General features: G+C 50.0%; 1 protein-coding gene across 1 annotated transcript in view; it reads left to right on the top strand.

The window, feature by feature from the left end:
• The window catches only part of LOC146072199 (ATP-binding cassette sub-family C member 9-like), a gene marked incomplete at its 3' end in the record, with an annotated part of 107,680 nt that overhangs the window by 6,342 nt on the left and 80,258 nt on the right, over positions 1 to 21,080 (top strand). The window contains exons 2-13 of the mRNA XM_083179527.1: positions 1,358 to 1,536; positions 2,969 to 3,110; positions 3,705 to 3,826; positions 3,994 to 4,160; positions 4,237 to 4,479; positions 7,042 to 7,239; positions 10,208 to 10,381; positions 10,496 to 10,651; positions 11,399 to 11,533; positions 12,357 to 12,519; positions 19,437 to 19,477; positions 19,973 to 20,115. Of these exons, the coding sequence (XP_083035653.1) occupies positions 1,358 to 1,536; positions 2,969 to 3,110; positions 3,705 to 3,826; positions 3,994 to 4,160; positions 4,237 to 4,479; positions 7,042 to 7,239; positions 10,208 to 10,381; positions 10,496 to 10,651; positions 11,399 to 11,533; positions 12,357 to 12,519; positions 19,437 to 19,477; positions 19,973 to 20,115 (1,863 nt within the window). The remainder of the gene's footprint in view (positions 1 to 1,357; positions 1,537 to 2,968; positions 3,111 to 3,704; positions 3,827 to 3,993; positions 4,161 to 4,236; positions 4,480 to 7,041; positions 7,240 to 10,207; positions 10,382 to 10,495; positions 10,652 to 11,398; positions 11,534 to 12,356; positions 12,520 to 19,436; positions 19,478 to 19,972; positions 20,116 to 21,080) is intronic.

Genomic DNA, 21,080 nt, shown 5'->3' with positions numbered 1-21,080 from the left:
GAAAAAATGTGGCAATGCATGCTGGGACATGTAGTTTCACAACATCTGGAGGGCCGCAGTTTGAAGACCCATGATCTACACCAGCGTCATTTGCTGTAATAATCTGAATCCATCTTCATGGGTCAATGTGGCCACTTCTGGTCCATCTTATGTCCAATAGGTCTTTGTAGAACGGTCTTCGGTCCCTTCCGGAAATGTGGAAGCACCGTGGTCAGATCGCAGCCGGGGGTCTCCCATTCTATCGATACTGCGTCCGCTAGGTGGATAGAACCGGGACAATTAGCAGACATGTAAACACAGAAACATCGTCTGGAATCCTCTGCTGACAATATATCACATGCAGCGAGCGGGAACACAAAGCTGGCCCGGAACGTCGCCAAGTGGAGATTACGTTCCCTCAGCGACATAAGCATATTTCACTGGGGATGAATGGACGCAGCTGCGCCGCTTCTAAACTAAATAAATCTCAATTTGTTGAATGGAGATTTTATCATCGTAACGGGAAATGGAACTGCGAGCGGCGATGAGGCCGCGTCTTCTGCTGCCACCTGCGAGACGACGGGGGAATGCTGACACAAATACTAAGCATTAATAAAAGTCATTCATCGCTCTGACTCATTAGTACATGTCGGCATTCTATGTAATAGTATTCTCCTCACCCGTAAGGGTATCTATACTGGGCACAAAGGCCCTTATTCAGATCTGATCGCAGTACAAATTTGTTCTCAAAATGGGCAAAACCATGTGCACTGCAGGTGGGGCAGATGTAACATGTGCAGAGTTAGTTAGATTTGTGTGAGTTATGTTGTTTCTGTGCAGGGTAAATACTGGCTTCATTATTATAACTCTGCAATTTAGATTTCAGTTTCACCACACCCCACCCAAATGTAACTCTCTCTGCACATGTTACATCTGCCCCACCTGCAGTACACATGGTTTTGCCCATTTTGAGAACAAATTTGTACTGCAATCATATCTGAATAAGGGCCAATGAGTCCAGGGCCCCCACATTACATCGCTCCCATGTTTTAATACTTATTTTCCTGAGTCCCGCATCAGGCGCTGCATCTGTGGTAAAAATTGCAGCCAAAATGGCCGCCGCGCATGCGCAGTGGTGAAAATAGCCTTCGGAACATGGCGGACGCTGAAAATATTGGTGGAAAATGAAATGTCTTTAGAATGTGTTATTGGATTACATGCGATTATCACGCCACATGTATGTAATATAAGATCTTCGGCATTTTCTTTGATTTAGTTACCTGTATAAGAGCTCTGAGGGATATTTACTAACGTCACATCGCTGATTTCCTCACAGAACAATAATAACATATAATATTGTTCCCCCTACCGTTACCAGCAGTGATTCCATAGCACCTGCTCCATCTGGAGATATGAGCCTCTCGTTCTGTGGCAACAACACCAAGACCTCGTACAACGTGAATAATGGGGTGCTGAACAACATCTGCTTCCTGGACGCCCTGAACCTGGTCCCCCACGTCTTCCTGCTCTTCATAACCTTCCCAATCCTATTCATAGGTGAGTGACCTGGCCCTGAGTGTAGAGGTCCATAGGGATCAGTGTAAGATATGTCTGGCCTTCAGCCCCTGCACCCTGTAATGGAAATGTCAGGATCCCCACTCTAGTGGCTGTCCTGAGGTGGGACCGGGGTGCCTTCACCTACCCCACCTGAGCCTGGGTGTATCGTCTTGTGGCAGGTCTGAGGTGGGATTGGGGTGTCTTCTTCTACCCCACCTAAGCCTGGGTGTATCATCTTGCAGCTGGTTTGAGGAGGGATTGGGGATCTATCACTTACCTCACCTAAGCCTGGGTGAATCATGTTGTGGCTGGTCTGAGGTGGGATTGGGGATCTATCACCTACCCACATAAGCCTGGGTGTATCATTTTGCAGCTGGTCTGAGGTGGGACTGGGGTGCCTTCACCTTCCCCACCTGAGCCTGGGTGTATCATCTTGTGGCTGGTCTGAGGTAGGACTGGGGTGCCTTCACCTAACCCACCTAAGCCTGAGTGTATCATCTTGTGGCTGGTCTGAGGTAGGACTGGGGTGCCTTCACCTAACCCACCTAAGCCTAGGTGTATCATCTTGTTGCTGGTCTGAGGTAGGACTGGGGTGCCTTCACCTAACCCACCTAAGCCTGGGTGTATCATCTTGTTGCTGGTCTGAGGTAGGACTGGGGTGCCTTCACCTAACCCATCTAAGCCTGGGTGTATCATCTTGTGGCTGGTCTGAGGTAGGACTGGGGTGCCTTCACCTTCCCCACCTGAGCCTGGGTGTATCATCTTGTAGCTGGTCTGAGGTAGGACTGGGGTGCCTTCACCTTCCCCACCTGAGCCTGGGTGTATCATCTTGTAGCTGGTCTGAGGTGGGACTGGGGTGCCTTCACCTAACCCACCTAAGCCTGGGTGTATCATCTTGTGGCTGGTCTGAGGTAGGACTGGGGTGCCTTCACCTAACCCATCTAAGCCTGGGTGTATCATCTTGTGGCTGGTCTGAGGTAGGACTGGGGTGCCTTCACCTTCCCCACCTGAGCCTGGGTGTGTCATCTTGTGGCTGGTCTGAGGTGGGACTGGGGTGCCTTCTGAGGATCTGTCCAGACTTCCGGTGCTTTATTCTTCCTACATGGAAAGTGTCCTGTGACTCACCCCAATATGCCTTGTATCTGCCACCATCACACATAGAGCGACTCGTGTCCTGCTGGTGAGTCAGGATGTCAGAGGTCTCTGGAGCAGGTACGAAGACGTCACCTCCCATACAGGAGAGGACACGGCACAATGCGCAGACACTGACATAGTCCTGGGGGATTGGAAGTAGCACTGTGCCCAGTGGGTGGGGACACATTCATCAGTATGACAGTTATTTTGATTAGTAGCCCCTGGTGGGTGGGTCTGGTGCCTCCTCATTCCTGATTGGTGGATCATTTATCTCTCTTCATTCTCCTAAACGGTGCAGGATGGGGAAGTCAGAGTTCCAAGGTCCAGATTCATCACAATACCTGGCTGCACTTCCCCGGACACAACCTGCGGTGGCTGCTGACCTTTGTGCTGCTGTTTGTCCATGTCTGCGAGATCGCGGAGGGTGTGGTGTCAGACAGGTGAGTCCGCGCCAGGCCCATCTCTTACATATAATCACATTTATACTATACATACTAGATGTTCTCGGTGCTGCCTGGGTGTTCCTCTCGATTCTTCGTCTCTCTCCTCCCTCTTCAGCACTTCAGCGTAAGTTCGCCCCAGATGCCCAGAGGCAAGATCTATATTGGTGCCAGTCCCCCCCCCCCCCCCCCAAGAGCAAATGCATATATATTTCAGAATGCCATAAAAGCAATATCGATGGCTTTCAATTGCTGGATTTAAACTTGCAGAGGAGGAGAGGTGCCCCTTGGGAGCAGGAGCCTGGCGGCAGATGACTCCATTGCCTCCCAGAGTTTTGCCTCTGATTGGTTGGCTGATACACTACCTCTCTCCAAGGCTTAGTACACTGAGCCCATATATATATATATATATATATATATATATATAAATATCATGGAACAGGCTTTATAATAACTGATAGTTGTATAATAAATATTAGAATGATGCTACGAGGCATTAAAGGGATTTTGTAATCATATTTAATAATGAAAACATTTAGCTGCGGTGTGATTGGTCCATCTGTATCAGTGATGCCCTTACATCGTTCTATGTAGGGAAATGGACTCCCGGCATCTCCACCTGTTCATGCCGGCGATTATCGGATTCATCGCAGCAACAACCTCCATCATCTATTACCATAATATTGAGACGTCCAACTTCCCCAAACTCTTATTAGGTAAGAGCAAATATTCTGCACTGTGAAATGTGCATAGAGCTTCACACGGGGCGAGGTCCAGGGATCCGGTGGCCAAGATGTCTGACGATAGCCTCACATGCCTTAGTGGTGCCGCTAAGTTGGGAGGTCTATCACCTGATTTATGTCCTTGTGTCGCCCTTACCCAGCTCTCTTCCTCTATTGGGTGCTGGCCTTTGTAGCCAAAACAATTAAGCTGGTGAAATATTGTGAGATTGGCATCGGTCTGAACCAGTTGCGATTCTGCATCACCGGGTTGATGGTCATCCTGTACGGGCTCCTGATGGCGGTGGAGATTAATGTCATTAGAGTCCGGGTAGGTTATTTTTCTCTGCGCGCTGTCTGTTCGTCCGCTGGGACACCTCTTATGTATTACCCCTCTCTTCTTCCAGAAATACGTCTTTTCCATAAGCCCCCAGAAAGTCAAACCCCCTGAGGATCTGCAAGACCTGGGCGTAAGGTTCCTTCAACCATTCGTCAACTTGCTTTCCAAAGCGACGTACTGGTGGATGAACACGCTCATCGTCTCCGCGCACAAGAGACCCATCGACTTAAAGACGATCGGAAAGTTGCCCATCGCGATGAGGGCCCTCACCAACTACGTCTGCCTCAAAAACGCGTACGCGGAGCAGAAGGTAACGTTTATTGAGCAGTACTTATAATGGTTGGTGCCAATCCTCTGCCCAATGCGTTATTGCCAGTGGCAACAGGTGAATGAAGATTACAGAACAGAACTTTAATTTAAATTCCCCAAATTATCAGAGCACAGAGAGCCGGCCTTGGAAGAGGTACAGAGGACCCAGGTACGTGCCCGTCTGGGGGTAAAGGAGGTGCAGCCAAAATCTCCCCAATAAACTGTGGTGCCCCTTCAGCTGGACAGCATTCATCCAGTGCCATGGTATTACCAATATGGCCACATTACGGCACACCAGCCCATGCCCCCAGGGGCTTGGAAAGCTGAATGTGGCCCTAGGGCCTCCTGTTGTGCCTCAATGATCTATTTCTGTGTCCTGCTTCATCCACCTGCCCAGCATCACTATATAACTAAAAATAGCTGTACAGCATTGTCACCGTCCCGTCTAGTACCGTGTCCAGGCCACGTGTACAGCATTGTCCCCGTCCCGTCTAGTACCGTGTCCAGGCCACGTGTACAGCATTGTCCCCGTCCCGTCTAGTACCGTGTCCAGGCCACGTGTACAGCATTGTCACCATCCCGTCTAGTACCGTGTCCAGGCCACGTGTACAGCATTGTCCCCGTCCCGTCTAGTACCGTGTCCAGGCCACGTGTACAGCATTGTCCCCGTCCCGTCTAGTACAGTGTCCAGGCCACGTGTACAGCATTGTCACCATCCAGTCTAGTACCGTGTCCAGGCCACGTGTACAGCATTGTCCCCGTCCCGTCTAGTACTGTGTCCAGGCCACGTGTACAGCATTGTCACCATCCCGTCTAGTACCGTGTCAAGGCCACGTGTACAGCATTGTCCCCGTCCCGTCTAGTACCGTGTCCAGGCCACGTGTACAGCATTGTCACCATCCCGTCTAGTACCGTGTCCAGGCCACGTGTACAGCATTGTCCCCGTCCCGTCTAGTACAGTGTCCAGGCCACGTGTACAGCATTGTCACCATCCCGTCTAGTACCGTGTCCAGGCCACGTGTACAGCATTGTCCACGTCCCGTCTAGTACTGTGTCCAGGCCACGTGTACAGCATTGTCACCATCCCGTCTAGTACCGTGTCAAGGCCACGTGTACAGCATTGTCCCCGTCCCGTCTAGTACCGCGTCCAGGCCACGTGTACAGCATTGTCACCATCCCGTCTAGTACCGTGTCCAGGCCATGTGTACAGCATTGTCCCCGTCCCGTCTAGTACCGTGTCCAGGCCACGTGTACAGCATTGTCCCCATCCCGTCTAGTACAGTGTCCAGGCCACGTGTACAGCATTGTCCCCTTCCCGTCTAATACCGTGTCCAGGCCACGTGTACAGCATTGTCCCCTTCCCGTCTAGTACCGTGTCCAGGCCACGTGTACTGCATTGTCCCCGTCCCGTCTAGTACCGTGTCCAGGCCACGTGTAAGACCAGCGGCGCTGCATGCGGAGAGGGTTAAGTGTATTATCTGTAGTGCAGGCATTGGGGGCAGTCATGTCTTATATACTGAGATTTGGCAGTCGCTGCCTGTTTCCATTGTGAGGCGAGGTGCTTTGTGATCTGTGTTTTAAACAAGTCTCTGGTTCTCAGATTGCTCAGGAGTCCATCACGCTCGCCCCAATGCCGGGGGGCACTTGTTCTAAGGACGATTCTTGTTTTGGCTCCAGAAAACACTAACCGCGGCGCTGACGGTAACAGAGCTTCGCGCTGGCTCACACAGCAGGAATCACAGCGTCTGTTCTCAGATGGCAGAACATTGATGGCGCAGGGCCCAGGATCACTGCTCCTGTTGCTTCATGGCAAAGTTTTCATTTTCCTTTATTTGTTTTTGGTTTATTTATCTTTTGGAAGCTTGTCCCAAAGGTTCACTGAATCCCGGATAAAGGGCAAAGTCAGCGTTGTTATATGTGTCACCAAACCGCACCTCGTGCCTCGTCTCCTTTTGCTTAAGGTGCTCATCTAGTTACCCCGCTGCACTGCCAGCCACTGACAATGCGCATAAAATGCAAAATACAGAAAAAGTACTGGTCACTAACCGTGGTGTAGTGTTAAAGTCGCACCAATCGCCTTGCTCCAAATAGCGCAGGAACGCTGTGGCGACTGTGCGCACTGTAGTCTTATATACATACATTAATACCACACAAAGCAACCTGTAGCTCTACACCTTTATGGAACTACAAGTCCCAGCATAGTTGCTAACCACTGAAAACATAGAGGCCCATTTATCATGAACTATTTGTGACCGTGAAAACTCAAATTTTCGACAGATATCCATAAATATCAATGATCACCCCAATGTGTCCGATATCTGCTGCGTTCCCTACATTTCCATGGGCTGCGCTATGCTGTCCGCTGGCAGATGGCATTGTGCTGCTGTAGCCTATGCGCTGGGAGAGGGATCCCGGGGATCCTCTCTGGCAATGGCTGCCGCGCATGTACGGTCCATCAGCGATTTCCTATGTCAGATGATTATCACAGGAGATACGGTTCCTGAACGATGACGCCATTGAGCCAATTAATGATTTTACTGCTTATTCCTAATCTCCCACACAGAAAAAGGTGATTGATCAGCCGCACAAGACCCCCTCTATCTGGCTGGCCATATACAAAGCGTTCGGCCGCCCTATCCTGCTCAGCAGCACATTTCGGTATCTGGCCGACCTGCTGGGGTTCGCTGGTCCTCTCTGTATCTCGGGGATCGTGCAGCAACTTGAGGCCATCAACAAGAACACCACCACCGTACAAGAAACAGTAAGTCGTCTGAGAGCTTCCGTGCTGTGCGACCTCCGCCTAGAGACAGACGAAATCCACCCGTTTCTGTCTCCTGAGTCGTGTGATAATATGTGTTATGGTCATTCGTGGGGGTCATTTTGTGAACGATAACAAGTAAATGATGCGGGGGATGCTATATTGAAGACCGAGCCTGGCCCCGTTGGGTCTTCTGTTATGGGTTTTAATGTTAACATAAGACACATGAGGCTCCCAACCTGTCCATTCACTAAACACTAGACTAGTGATGTCATTGGTTCCTAGTATATTCATAGGCTGAGAACCTCCCGCTCATATGTCTCAGTGACATCACTGGTTTCTAGGTTATTGGTGAACTGATAGGCTGAGAACCTCCCGCTCATATGTCTCAGTGACATCACTGGTTTCAAGCTTATTGGGGAACTGATAGGCTGAGAACCTCCCACTCATATGTCTCAGTGACATCACTGGTTTCTAGGTTATTGGTGAACTGATAGGCTGAGAACCTCCCGCTCATATGTCTCAGTGACATCACTGGTTTCTAGGTTATTGGGGAACTGATAGGCTGAGAACCTCCAGCTCATATGTCTCAGTGACATCACTGGTTTCTAGCTTATTGGGGAACTGATAGGCTGAGAACCTCCCACTCATATGTCTCAGTGACATCACTGGTTTCTAGCTTATTGGTGAACTGATAGGCTGATAACCTCCAGCTCATATGTCTCAGTGACATCACTGGTTTCTATCTTATTGGTGAACTGATAGGCTGAGAACCTCCAGCTCATATGTCTTAGTGACATCACTGGTTTCTAGCTTATTGGTGAACTGATAGGCTGAGAACCTCACATTCACATGTCTCAGTGACATAATTGGTTTCTAGCTTATTGGTGAACTGATAGGCTGAGAACCTCCAGCTCATATGTCTCAGTGACATCACTAGTTTCTAGCTTATTGGTGAACTGATAGGCTGAGAACCTCCCGTTCATATGTCTCAGTAACATCATTGGTTTCTAGCTTATTGGTGAACTGATAGGCTGAGAACCTCCAGCTCATATGTCTCAGTGACATCACTAGTTTCTAGCTTATTGGTGAACTGATAGGCTGAGAACCTCCCGCTCATATGTCTCAGTGACATCACTGGTATCTAGCTTATTGAGGAATTAATAGGCTGAGAACCTCCAGCTCATATGTCTCAGTGACATCACTGGTTTCTAGCTTATTGGTGAACTGATAGGCTGAGAACCTTCAGCTCATATGTCTCAGTGACATCACTGGTGTCTAGCTTATTGGTAAACTGATAGGCTGATAACCTCCAGCTCATATGTCTCAGTCACATCACTGGTTTCTAGCTTATTGGTGAACTGATAGGCTGAGAACCTCCAGCTCATATGTCTCAGTGACATCACTAGTTTCTAGCTTATTGGTGAACTGATAGGCTGAGAACCTCCCGTTCATATGTCTCAGTGACATAATTGGTTTCTAGCTTATTGGAGAACTGATAGGCTGAGAACCTCCCGTTCATATGTCTCAGTGACATAATTGGTTTCTAGCTTATTGGTGAACTGATAGGCTGAGAACCTCCAGCTCATATGTCTCAGTGACATCACTGGTTTCTAGCTTATTGGTGAACTGATAGGCTGAGAACCTCCAGCTCATATGTCTCAGTGACATCACTAGTTTCTAGCTTATTGGTGAAGTGATAGGCTGAGAACCTCCCATTCATATGTCTCAGTGACATAATTGGTTTCTAGCTTATTGGAGAACTGATAGGCTGAGAACCTCCCGCTCATATGTCTCAGTGACATCACTGGTTTCTAGCTTATTGGTGAACTGATAAGCTGAGAAACTCCCGTTCATATGTCTATGTGACATCACTGGTTTCTAGCTTATTGGTGAACTGATAGGCTGAGAAACTCCCGTTCATATGTCTATGTGACATCACTGGCTTCTAGATTATTGGTGAACCGATAGGCTGAGAACCTCCAGCTCATATTTCTCAGTGACATCACTGGTTTCTAGCTTATTGGTGAACTGATAAGCTGAGAAACTCCCGTTCATATGTCTATGTGACATCACTGGTTTCTAGCTTATTGGTGAACTGATAAGCTGATAACCTTACATCACAGTGATACACTAATTCCTATTGCAGTAATAATCTGAGAACCTTTTTCATCAGTGATGTCACTGGTTCCTAGAAAACTGATAGGCCGAGAAGATCATGCCTCATTTTTTTCCAATCATTTTTTATTAAAGCACCATGGATAAAACATACAATAAAGAAACATTTTCAAATACAATCCAGATTGTCAGCATATGTCATATAAAGTATAGATATCGGATATTATAGTATAATAACAGTCAAAGTTGGTATTTTTATAACTTCCATAATGACTAAATCAGTGTATTAGGTACAGAGACAATATTCAGGGGTGGGCCGCCACTCCAAACCTAAGACAGTATAACCGGTTGGTCCTGTGCTGCCATCTTGGTTAGATACCAAGTGGTATTTTTGAGGCTGTTGTGTATTTGGTGTCGTGTAGGATATGGAAGAGAGTGTATGTATGAATCCCATAACATGAAGAATTTTTCAATCATACCTCATTTATGCAACTGGTTCCTAGTGAATTGGTAGACTGAGAACCTCATGAATCAGTGATGTCACTGGTTCCTGACTGGGTTCTTCCCACAAAATTCAGGTCTCAAAGCAAGACAAAACCATATTTCTGTGTGTTTTGGATATCATATAAATCCCAGATATCTGTGAAAATGACGCTTTTCAGATCCGAATTTGGTGTGAAGAAGCGATTGATAAGTGATCTGCTCATCTCTAGTGAAGTGATTGTTTCATTGTCATGGATATTGGTTAGCGCAGTACAATGGCGGCCTGCATGTAGACCACGTGGTTGCAATTTAGCTGCTTGTGTCCTGTCTTGCTTTACTCTTATTATTATTATTCCCTCCCCTTTCCTAGAACACCACCAACACCTTCCTGAACGTACACTTCCTCTCTTCCAATCAATTCCTGGAAAACTATTATGTTTTAGCTGTTCTTCTCTTCCTGGCCCTGATCCTCCAGAGGACGTTCCTGCAGGCCTCATACTATGTCACCATAGAGACTGGGATTAATCTGCGCGGAGCATTGCTGGTACCCAATCACCTCCCTGATTGCTAGAACATGATTTGTTTACGTTTGGAGGAATTGCTGTAACGATGATAATCAGAACGTTGTTGGGTAACATTGCCTCCTTCTCGCTTCCAGGCCATGATCTATAACAAGATTCTGAAGCTCTCCACCTCCAACATGTCCATGGGGGAGATGACCTTGGGGCAGATTAACAACTTGGTGGCCATTGAGACTAACCAGCTGATGTGGTTCCTCTTCATGTGTCCCAATCTGTGGGCTATGCCTGTTCAGGTACAGCATCCAAGTAAGGGAATCTTGGTTTAATATGGTCGGACGTTTTTCCAAATCTTACCCGGAACGTCACATAAATGTGAATGGATGAATTAGGTGGTTATGTTTCTGCTGTGTTTAGATCTGGTTGCAGGACGGTTACTGTTACGCCTCAGACATATGATTATGTCATGTTAGTTACAAAGTTACTTTCCTACAGTATGTCATTTATGTTATTATATTGCTGTATAAAGATTGGAGGCACTGATGAGATAATGTTGTGTGATGTCATCGCAAAGTCTCCGCTTATGACTGAAATCTTATTTCCCATGTTACAATGTCGCTTACTGCCGGGGCAAAGAGATTTCCCAATCCTGATGCCCTGGGGGCTCTGAACTGTAAGGCAACTGCCTCAGTTTGCCCCATGATATGACCCTATTATGGGTCACCCTTCCATACATTGCAGCACACGCCACGATTACAGGGTCACCCTTCTGTTTTTTTCTGTTAGGCATTGTGTTCATTTTGAATATGTTTTGTTTTTGTAGTCATATGTATCTTATATAACAAAAGGCTAAGGCTGCTTCTCACCTCTGTAGGGGAAATTCAAGTGTTTTGCGCTCCGACAATGCGAACAACAACCTGAAGCTTTAACATTCTTAGTAAATCTGCCCATTGCATGTTGATCCTGTCTGATGTCAGCAATATGTCGGTACTGATACTTTCCAAATGCAATAAAGAACTTTGTAACTACTTTGTCTCTTTTAGATCATAATGGGAGTTATCCTCCTGTACAAGATGCTGGGTAGTAGTGCCTTAGTGGGCGCCGCCGTCATCCTCCTGCTCGCCCCTGTACAATACTTCATTGCCACAAAACTTGCAGAAGTTCAGAAGAATACCCTAGTAAGTGGGGCCCTGGGAAGTGGATGGGGTGTAGTGGGGGCTTTGTCATCTTTACAGTGATCTAAAATTTGTGGGTGTTATTTAGACCCGTTGTGTGAATCTGTTCCATTGGGCCTGACTGAATTAGGCCAATGAGCCAGCGCGTGAACACCTCGCGATCGCAGCTTAAGTTATTATGGTGGGAGGGGCAGCGATGATACGACTGGTGTGGCGACGCACCGTGGAGGGGTTGGCCCGAGCGGTTCCATGGAGTGGCCTGGAACAGAAGGCATATTCAGGCCACTACGGGGGAGAGCCGCGGCGGCTGTGTGACATCACATGCAGCTCCTGTGACCCCAAACATGGCCCTAGGTCCACTGAGATGGGGGTGTAGGGTGCTGCAACCCCATCCACAGCACCCCCTACCTGGACCGAGCAATGCTTCCATACTGGTGTCAGCCTGTGGGAGAGTCTAGGGGTCTGCAGTAAGGGGGTGCTATGTACCATTAGTAGCATTGCCTTATTACAGAATGTACCCATTGGGTAACTATATTCACAAAGGTTTAGACAATTTTGGGGCTAATTGGATACCCCCCTTATACTTAATCTCCAGTTGGTTTCCTTAGAACTCCCCAACTCCCCGCTCAGGCCAGTGCGGCCCTTGCTCCCCCATTTATGCCCTCAGGACTTTTGTAAATGCATTGGAATTAGCTGCAGGCTGGCACGCGGTGGCACAGAAGCGCACACGTCCTGCAGCCTTACACGTGTGTGTGTGCGTGTATGACTGCTTGTTATGTAACTTTACCGCCAATATGACATCACGGTTGTTTTCCTGCCATTGAAGGATTATTCCACAGAGCGGCTGAAGAAAACAAATGAGATCTTGAAGGGTATTAAGCTGCTGAAGCTGTACGCCTGGGAGAACATCTTCTGCGCCAGTGTGGAGGAGACGCGGATGAAGGAACTGACCAGCCTGAAGACGTTCGCTCTGCACACCTCGCTCTCCAGTGAGTGGCGGCTCCGGCTGCTCATCCCAGGGTCGTATTCATTCATGCTAATTGGAATGCAGGTAGATCTGGGGCACAGGTTCTCAAACCCGGTCCCCAGGACCCCACACAGTACATGTTTTTCTCTCACCGAATTACAAATTAAATAATTAGCTCCACCTGTGCACCTGCTGGTGACCTGGAAAATGGGATCTGTGTGGGGTTCTGAGGACCGAGTTTGAGAACCCCTGACCTAGAGAGTATAAAACAAGGCAATTAGGCCAGTCTTCTTATATATTATATAGGTTGGGACTATCTAGGTACAAATATATACTAGGAGTAATCATATAAGGATCACATTACAGTATATAAGTTACTGCATAGAGGGAGGTTAGATGACCAGTAGGAGATAGGCGGGGACATGCTATGGGCAGCGCAGTGATTGGATGACCAGTAGGAGATAGGAGGGGACATGCTATGGGCAGCGCAGTGATTGGATGACCAGTAGGAGATAGGAGGGGACATGCTATGGGCAGTGCAGTGATTGGATGACCAGTAGGAGATAGGAGGGGACATGCTATGGGCAGTGCAGTGATTGGATGACCAGTAGGAGATAGGAGGGGGACATGCTATGGGCAGTGCAGTAATTGGATGACCAGTAGGAGATAGGAGGGGACATGCTATGGGCAGCGCAGTGATTGGATGACCAGTAGGAGATAGGAGGAGGACATGCTATGGGCAGCGCAGTGATTGGATGACCAGTAGGAGATAGGCGGGGACATGCTATGGGCAGCGCAGTGATTGGATGACCAGTAGGAGATAGGAGGGGGGAAATGCTATGCGCAGCACAGTGATTGGATGACCAGTAGGAGATAGGAGGGGACATGCTATGGGCAGCGCAGTGATTGGATGACCAGTAGGATATAGGAGGGGACATGCTATGGGCCGCGCAGTGATTGGATGACCAGTAGGAGATAGGAGGAGGACATGCTATGGGCAGCGCAGTGATTGGATGACCAGTAGGAGATAGGAGGGGCACATGCTATGGGCAGCGCAGTGATTGGATGATCAGTAGGAGATAGGAGGGGACATGCTATGGGCAGCGCAGTGATTGGATGACCAGTAGGATATAGGAGGGGACATGCTATGGGCCGCGCAGTGATTGGATGACCAGTAGGAGATAGGAGGGGACATGCTATGGGCAGCGCAGTGATTGGATGACCAGTAGGAGATAGGAGGAACATGCTATGGGCAGCGCAGTGATTGGATGACCAGTAGGAGATAGGAGGGGACATGTTATGGGCAGCGCAGTGATTGGATGACCAGTAGGAGATAGGAGGGGGACATGCTATGGACAGCGCAGTGATTGGATGACCAGTAGGAGATAGGAGGGGACATGCTATGGGCAGCGCAGTGATTGGATGACCAGTAGGAGATAGGAGGGGACATGTTATGGGCAGCGCAGTGATTGGATGACCAGTAAGAGATAGGAGGGGACATGCTATGGGCAGCGCAGTGATTGGATGACCAGTAGGAGATGGGAGGGGGACATGCTATGGGCAGCGCAGTGATTGGATGACCAGTAGGAGATAGGCGGGGACATGCTATGGGCAGCGCAGTGATTGGATAAGCAGTAGGAGATAGGAGGGGGACATGCTATGGGCAGTGCAGTGATTGGATGACCTGTAGGAGATAGGCGGGGACATGCTATGGGCAGTGCAGTGATTGGATGAACTGTAGGAGATAGGCGGGGACATGCTATGGGCAGCGCAGTGATTGGATGACCAGTAGGAGATAGGTGGGGCACATGCTATGGGCAGCGCAGTGATTGGATGACCAGTAGGAGATAGGAGGGGACATGCTATGGGCAGCGCAGTGATTGGATGACCAGTAGGAGATAGGAGGGGACATGCTATGGGCAGTGCAGTGATTGGATGACCAGTAGGAGATAGGTGGGGCACATGCTATGGGTAGTGCAGTGATTGGATGACCAGTAGGATATAGGAGTGGACATGCTATGGGCAGCGCAGTGATTGGATGACCAGTAGGAGATAGGAGGGGACATGCTATGGGCAGCGCAGTGATTGGATGACCAGTAGGAGATAGGAGGGGACATGCTATGGGCAGCGCAGTGATTGGATGACCAGTAGGAGATAGGAGGGGACATGCTATGGGCAGCGCAGTGATTGGATGACCAGTAGGAGATAGGAGGGGACATGCTATGGGCAGCGCAGTGATTGGATGACCAGTAGTAGATAGGAGGGGGACATGTTATGGGCAGCGCAGTGATTGGATGACCAGTAGGATATAGGAGGGGACATGCTATGGGCAGCGCAGTGATTCGATGACCAGTAGGAGATAGGAGGGGGACATGCTATGGGCAGCGCAGTGATTGGATGACCAGTAGGAGATAGGAGGGGACATGCTATGGACAGCGCAGTAATTGGATGACCAGTAGGAGATAGGAGGGGACATGCTATGGGCAGAGCAGTGATTGGATGACCAGTAGGAGATAGGAGGGGCACATGCTATGGGCAGCGCAGTAATTGGATGACCAGTAGGAGATAGGAGGTGACATGCTATGTGCAGCGCAGTGATTGGATGACCAGTAGGAGATAGGAGGGGACATGCTATGGGCAGCGCAGTGATTGGATGACCAGTAGGAGATAGGAGGGGATATGCTATGGGCAGCGCAGTGATTGGATGACCAGTAGGAGATAGGAGGGGACATGCTATGGGCAGCGCAGTGATTGGATGACCAGTAGGAGATAGGCGGGGACATGCTATGGGCAGTGCAGTGATTGGATGACCAGTAGGAGATAGGAGGGGACATGCTATGGGCATTGCAGTGATTGGATGACCAGTAGGAGATAGGAGCAGACATGCTATGGGCAGCGCAGTGATTGGATGAGCAGTAGGAGATAAGAGGGGGACATGCTATGGGCAGCGCAGTGATTGGATGAGCAGTAGGAGATAGGCGGGGACATGCTATGGGCAGCGCAGTGATTGGATGACCTGTAGGAGATAGGAGGGGACTTGCTATGGGCAGTGCAGTGATTGGATGACCAGTAGGAGATAGGAGGGGGACATGCTATGGGCAGCGCAGTGATTGGATGACCAGTAGGAGATAGGTGGGGCACATGCTATGGGCAGCGCAGTGATTGGATGACTAGTAGGAGATAGGAGGGGGACATGCTATGGGCAGCGCAGTGATTGGATGACCAGTAGGAGATAGGCGGGGACATGCTATGGGCAGCGCAGTGATTGGATGACCAGTAGGAGATAGGAGGGGGACATGCTATGGGCAGCGCAGTGATTGGATGACCAGTAGGAGATAGGAGGAGACATGCTATGGGCAGTGCAGTGATTGGATGACCAGTAGGAGATAGGAGGAGGACATGCTATGGGCAGCGCAGTGATTGGATGACCAGTAGGAGATAGGAGGGGACATGCTATGGGCAGTGCAGTGATTGGATGATCAGTAGGAGATAGGAGGGGACATGCTATGGACAGCGCAGTGATTGGATGACCAGTAGGAGATAGGAGGGGACATGCTATGGGCAGTGCAGTGATTGGATGACCAGTAGGAGATAGGAGGGGACATGCTATGGGCAGCGCAGTGATTGGATGATCAGTAGGAGATAGGAGGGGACATGCTATGGGCAGCGCAGTGATTGGATGACCAGTAGGAGATAGGAGGGGACATGCTATGGGCAGCGCAGTGATTGGATGATCAGTAGGAGATAGGAGGGGACATGCTATGGGCAGCGCAGTGATTGGATGATCAGTAGGAGATAGGAGGGGACATGCTATGGGCAGCGCAGTGATTGGATGACCAGTAGGAGATAGGAGGGGACATGCTATGGGCAGCGCAGTGATTGGATGACCAGTAGGAGATAGGAGGGGGACATGCTATGGGCAGCGCAGTAATTGGATGACCAGTAGGAGATAGGAGGGGGACATGCTATGGGCAGCGCAGTGATTAGATGACCAGTAGGAGATAGGAGGGGACATGCTATGGGCAGCGCAGTGATTGGATGATCAGTAGGAGATAGGAGGGGACATGCTATGGGCAGCGCAGTGATTGGATGATCAGTAGGAGATAGGAGGGGACATGCTATGGGCAGCGCAGTGATTGGATGACCAGTAGGAGATAGGAGGGGACATGCTATGGGCAGCGCAGTGATTGGATGACCAGTAGGAGATAGGAGGGGACATGCTATGGGCAGCGCAGTGATTGGATGACCAGTAGGAGATAGGAGGGGGACATGCTATGGGCATTGCAGTGATTGGATGACCAGTAGGAGATAGGAGGGGACATGCTATGGGCAGCGCAGTGATTGGATGACCAGTAGGAGATAGGAGGGGGACATGCTATGGGCAGCGCAGTGATTGGATGACCAGTAGGAGATAGGCGGGGCTATGCTATGGGCATTGCAGTGATTGGATGACCAGTAGGAGATAGGAGGGGACATGCTATGGGCAGCGCAGTGATTGGATGACCAGTAGGAGATAGGAGGGGACATGCTATGGGCAGCGCAGTGATTGGATGACCAGTAGGAGATAGGAGGGGGACATGCTATGGGCAGCGCAGTAATTGGATGACCAGTAGGAGATAGGCGGGGCACATGCTATGGGCAGAGCAGTGATTGGATGACCAGTAGGAGATAGGCAGGGACATGCTATGGGCAGCGCAGTGATTGGATGACCAGTAGGAGATAGGAGGGGACATATTATGGGCAGGGCAGTGATTGGATGACCAGTAGGAGATAGGAGGGGACATGCTATGGGCAGCGCAGTGATTGGATGACCAGTAGGAGATAGGAGGGGACATGCTATGGGCAGCGCAGTGATTGGACGACCAGTAGAAGATGGGAGTGGACATGCTATGGGCAGCGCAGTGATTGGATGACCAGTAGGAGATAGGAGGGGACATGCTATGGGCAGCACAGTGATTGGATGACCAGTAGGAGATAGGAGGGGACATGCTATGGGCAGCGCAGTGATTGGATGATCAGTAGGAGATAGGAGGGGACATGCTATGGGCAACGCAGTGATTGGATGACCAGTAGTAGATAGGAGGGGGACATGCTATGGGCAGCGCAGTGATTGGATGACCAGTAGGAGATAGGAGGGGACATGCTATGGGCAGCGCAGTGATTGGATGACCAGTAGGAGATAGGAGGGGACATGTTATGGGCAACGCAGTGATTGGATGACCAGTAGGAGATAGGAGGGGACATGCTATAGGCAGCGCAGTGATTGGATGACCAGTAGTAGATAGTAGGGGGACATGCTATGGGCAGCGCAGTGATTGGATGACCAGTAGGAGATAGGCGGGGACATGCTATGGGCAGCGCAGTGATTGGATGACCAGTAGGAGATTGGAGGGGACATGCTATGGGCAGCGCAGTGATTGGATGACCAGTAGGAGATAGGAGGGGACATGCTATGGGCAGCGCAGTGATTGGATGACCAGTAGGAGATAGGAGGGGACATGCTATGGGCAGCGCAGTGATTCGATGACTAGTAGGAGATAGGAGGGGACATGCTATGGGCAGCGCAGTGATTCGATGACCAGTAGGAGATAGGAGGGGACATGCTATGGGCAGCGCAGTGATTGGATGACCAGTAGGAGATAGGAGGGGACATGCTATGGGCAGCGCAGTGATTGGATGACCAGTAGGAGATAGGAGGGGACATGCTATGGGCAGCGCAGTGATTGGATGACCAGTAGGAGATAGGAGGGGACATGCTATGGGCAGCGCAGTGATTGGATGACCAGTAGGAGATAGGCGGGGACATGCTATGGGCAGCGCAGTGATTGGATGACCAGTAGGAGATAGGAGGAGGACATGCTATGGGCAGCGCAGTGATTGGATGACCAGTAGGAGATAGGATGGGACATGCTATGGGCAGCGCAGTGATTGAATGACCAGTAGGAGATAGGAGGGGACATGCTATGGGCAGCGCAGTGATTGGATGACCAGTAGGAGATAGGAGGGGGACATGCTATGGGCAGCGCAGTGATTGGATGACCAGTAGGAGATAGGAGGGGACATGCTTTGGGCAGCGCAGTGATTGGATGACCAGTAGGAGATAGGCGGGGCACATGCTATGGGCAGTGCAGTGATTGGATGACCAGTAGGAGATAGGAGGGGACATGCTATTGGCAGTGCAGTGATTGGATGACCAATAGGAGATAGTAGGGGACATGCTATGGGCAGCGCAGTGACTGGATGACCAGTAGGAGATAGGAGGGGACATGCTATGGGCAGCGCAGTGATTGGATGACCAGTAGGAGATAGGCGGGGACATGCTATGGGCAGCGCAGTAATTGGATGACCTGTAGGAGATAGGAGGGGACATGCTATGGGCAGCGCAGTGATTGGATGACCAATTGGAGATAGGAGGGGACTTGCTATGGGCAGTGCAGTGATTGGATGACCAGTAGGAGATAGGAGGGGACATGCTATGGGCAGCGCAGTGATTGGATGACCAGTAGGAGATAGGAGGGGGACATGCTATGGGCAGTGCAGTGATTGGATGACCAGTAGGAGATTGGCTGGGACATGCTATGGGCAGCGCAGTGATTGGATGACCAGTAGGAGATAGGAGGGGGACATGCTATGGGCAGTGCAGTGATTGGATGACCAGTAGGAGATAGGAGGGGGACTTGCTATGGGCAGCGCAGTAATTGGATGACCAGTAGGAGATAGGAGGGGACATGTTATTGGGCAGCGCAGTGATTGGATGGGCTCGGGCACTGAGCAGGTACAGCAGGGTACCATTGGAGGCGCTATAACATAGATTTGGGGATAGTCACATAGTCTCTAGGAAACAGCTCCTTATGCCGCTTGATATTACCAGGAACTAAATGATCTCCGTTCTCTAAAAATGAGAGAATTATCCCCTAATAAGTCTGTTTTATTTTGCAGTATTTATGAACGCAGCGATCCCCATTGCAGCCGTGCTGGCGGTAAGATCACCCTGTATTACCATGTGTCTTATGTCGTCACCAATGTCACAGTGATGATAATTACCGCGCGTTCTCTAATTCCACGTAATACATTATATGTATTCTCCGGCACCTGCACTTCCAGTACAGCGTTTCCCCGCGCGTCCAGCATTTATTGATAAATGTGAGCGTTTCCATCGTTGTTGGCGGTGATTACCGCAGGATCACTATTCATCTACCTTATCCAGCTGGGAATGGGCCTGATTCCAAAGCGGAGGCATCGGAGCTGAGAACATACGCCAATGGTGCAGGAGACATGAAAGGCCTATGTACTAAGCCCTAGAGAGTGATAAAGTAGCAGCCAGCACAGTCCGCCAATAATCCCTCAGCTACATAAATAACGCTATAGTGACGACATCGGCACCGGGCCCAGAGAGCGACAGCGCCAGCAGTCATGTGACCGTGTTCCTGGTAGTACGTCGTACCCCCCTGTGATGCCTTCTCTCTCCTCCGCAGACCTTCGTGACCCATGAGTACGTGGAGAGCAAGACTCTGACTCCGGCCAGCGCCTTCGCGTCCCTGTCGCTGTTCCACATCCTGGTGACGCCGCTCTTCCTGCTCTCCACCGTGGTCAGATTTGCGGTGAAAGCGCTTGTCAGGTGCGGCAGTAACGGTATAACAATGTGACATCGATGGTGTGTGCTTATGGGCGGTGCTAGAAGCCTTTTCTGCGCCAGCGCCAGCTTAAAGCTACTATAGAAATGTCAGTGTATTCATGGTCGTTACACATCCACTGTATCTGTTGGGGTCACCAAATCTCTGTAATACCCCCCATCCGCCATCTTGTTCCCCTCCGCCCTCAGCTGTAGCCCTTACATTCAGAATAATGCAGAGGAAGTCACGTGCGGGGCCCCCACTGAAAACAGTGTGACACTGATACACTGCAGATACGTTATACACAACGCACTGTAGTGCCCCCGGCTCACATTATACCACCGTGCCCCATACTGGTAATGTAGCTATGTGTGGGAGCCCCTGGACCATGGCCTGAGCACTGACCCCCACTGAGAACATTGTGACACTGATACACTGCAGATATGTTATACACAACGCACTGTAGTGCCCCCGGCTCACATTATACCACCGTGCCCCATACTGGTAATGTAGCTATGTGTGGGAGCCCCTGGACCATGGCCTGAGCACTGACCCCCACTGAGAACATTGTGACACTGATACACTGCAGATATGTTATACACAACGCACTGTAGTGCCCCCGGCTCACATTATACCACCGTGCCCCATACTGGTAATGTAGCTATGTGTGGGAGCCCCTGGACGATGGCTTGAGCACTGACCGCCACTGAGAACATTGTGACACTGATACACTGCAGATATGTTATACACAATGCACTGTAGTGCCCCCGGATCACATTATACCACCGTGCCCCATACTGGTAATGTAGCTATGTGTGGGAGCCCCTGGACCATGGCCTGAGCACTGACCCCCATTGAGAACATATCTACACTGATACACTGTAGATATGTTATACACAACGCACTGTAGTGCCCCCTGCTCACATTATACCACCGTGCCCCATACTGGTAATGTAGCTATGTGTGGGAG

Source organism: Crinia signifera, chromosome 4 (genome assembly GCF_055691185.1).
Source record: "Crinia signifera chromosome 4, ASM5569118v1, whole genome shotgun sequence".
NCBI lineage: Eukaryota > Metazoa > Chordata > Amphibia > Anura > Myobatrachidae > Crinia > Crinia signifera.
Note: the sequence above shows the minus strand (reverse complement) of the source record. Positions and strands in the feature narration are given on the sequence as shown.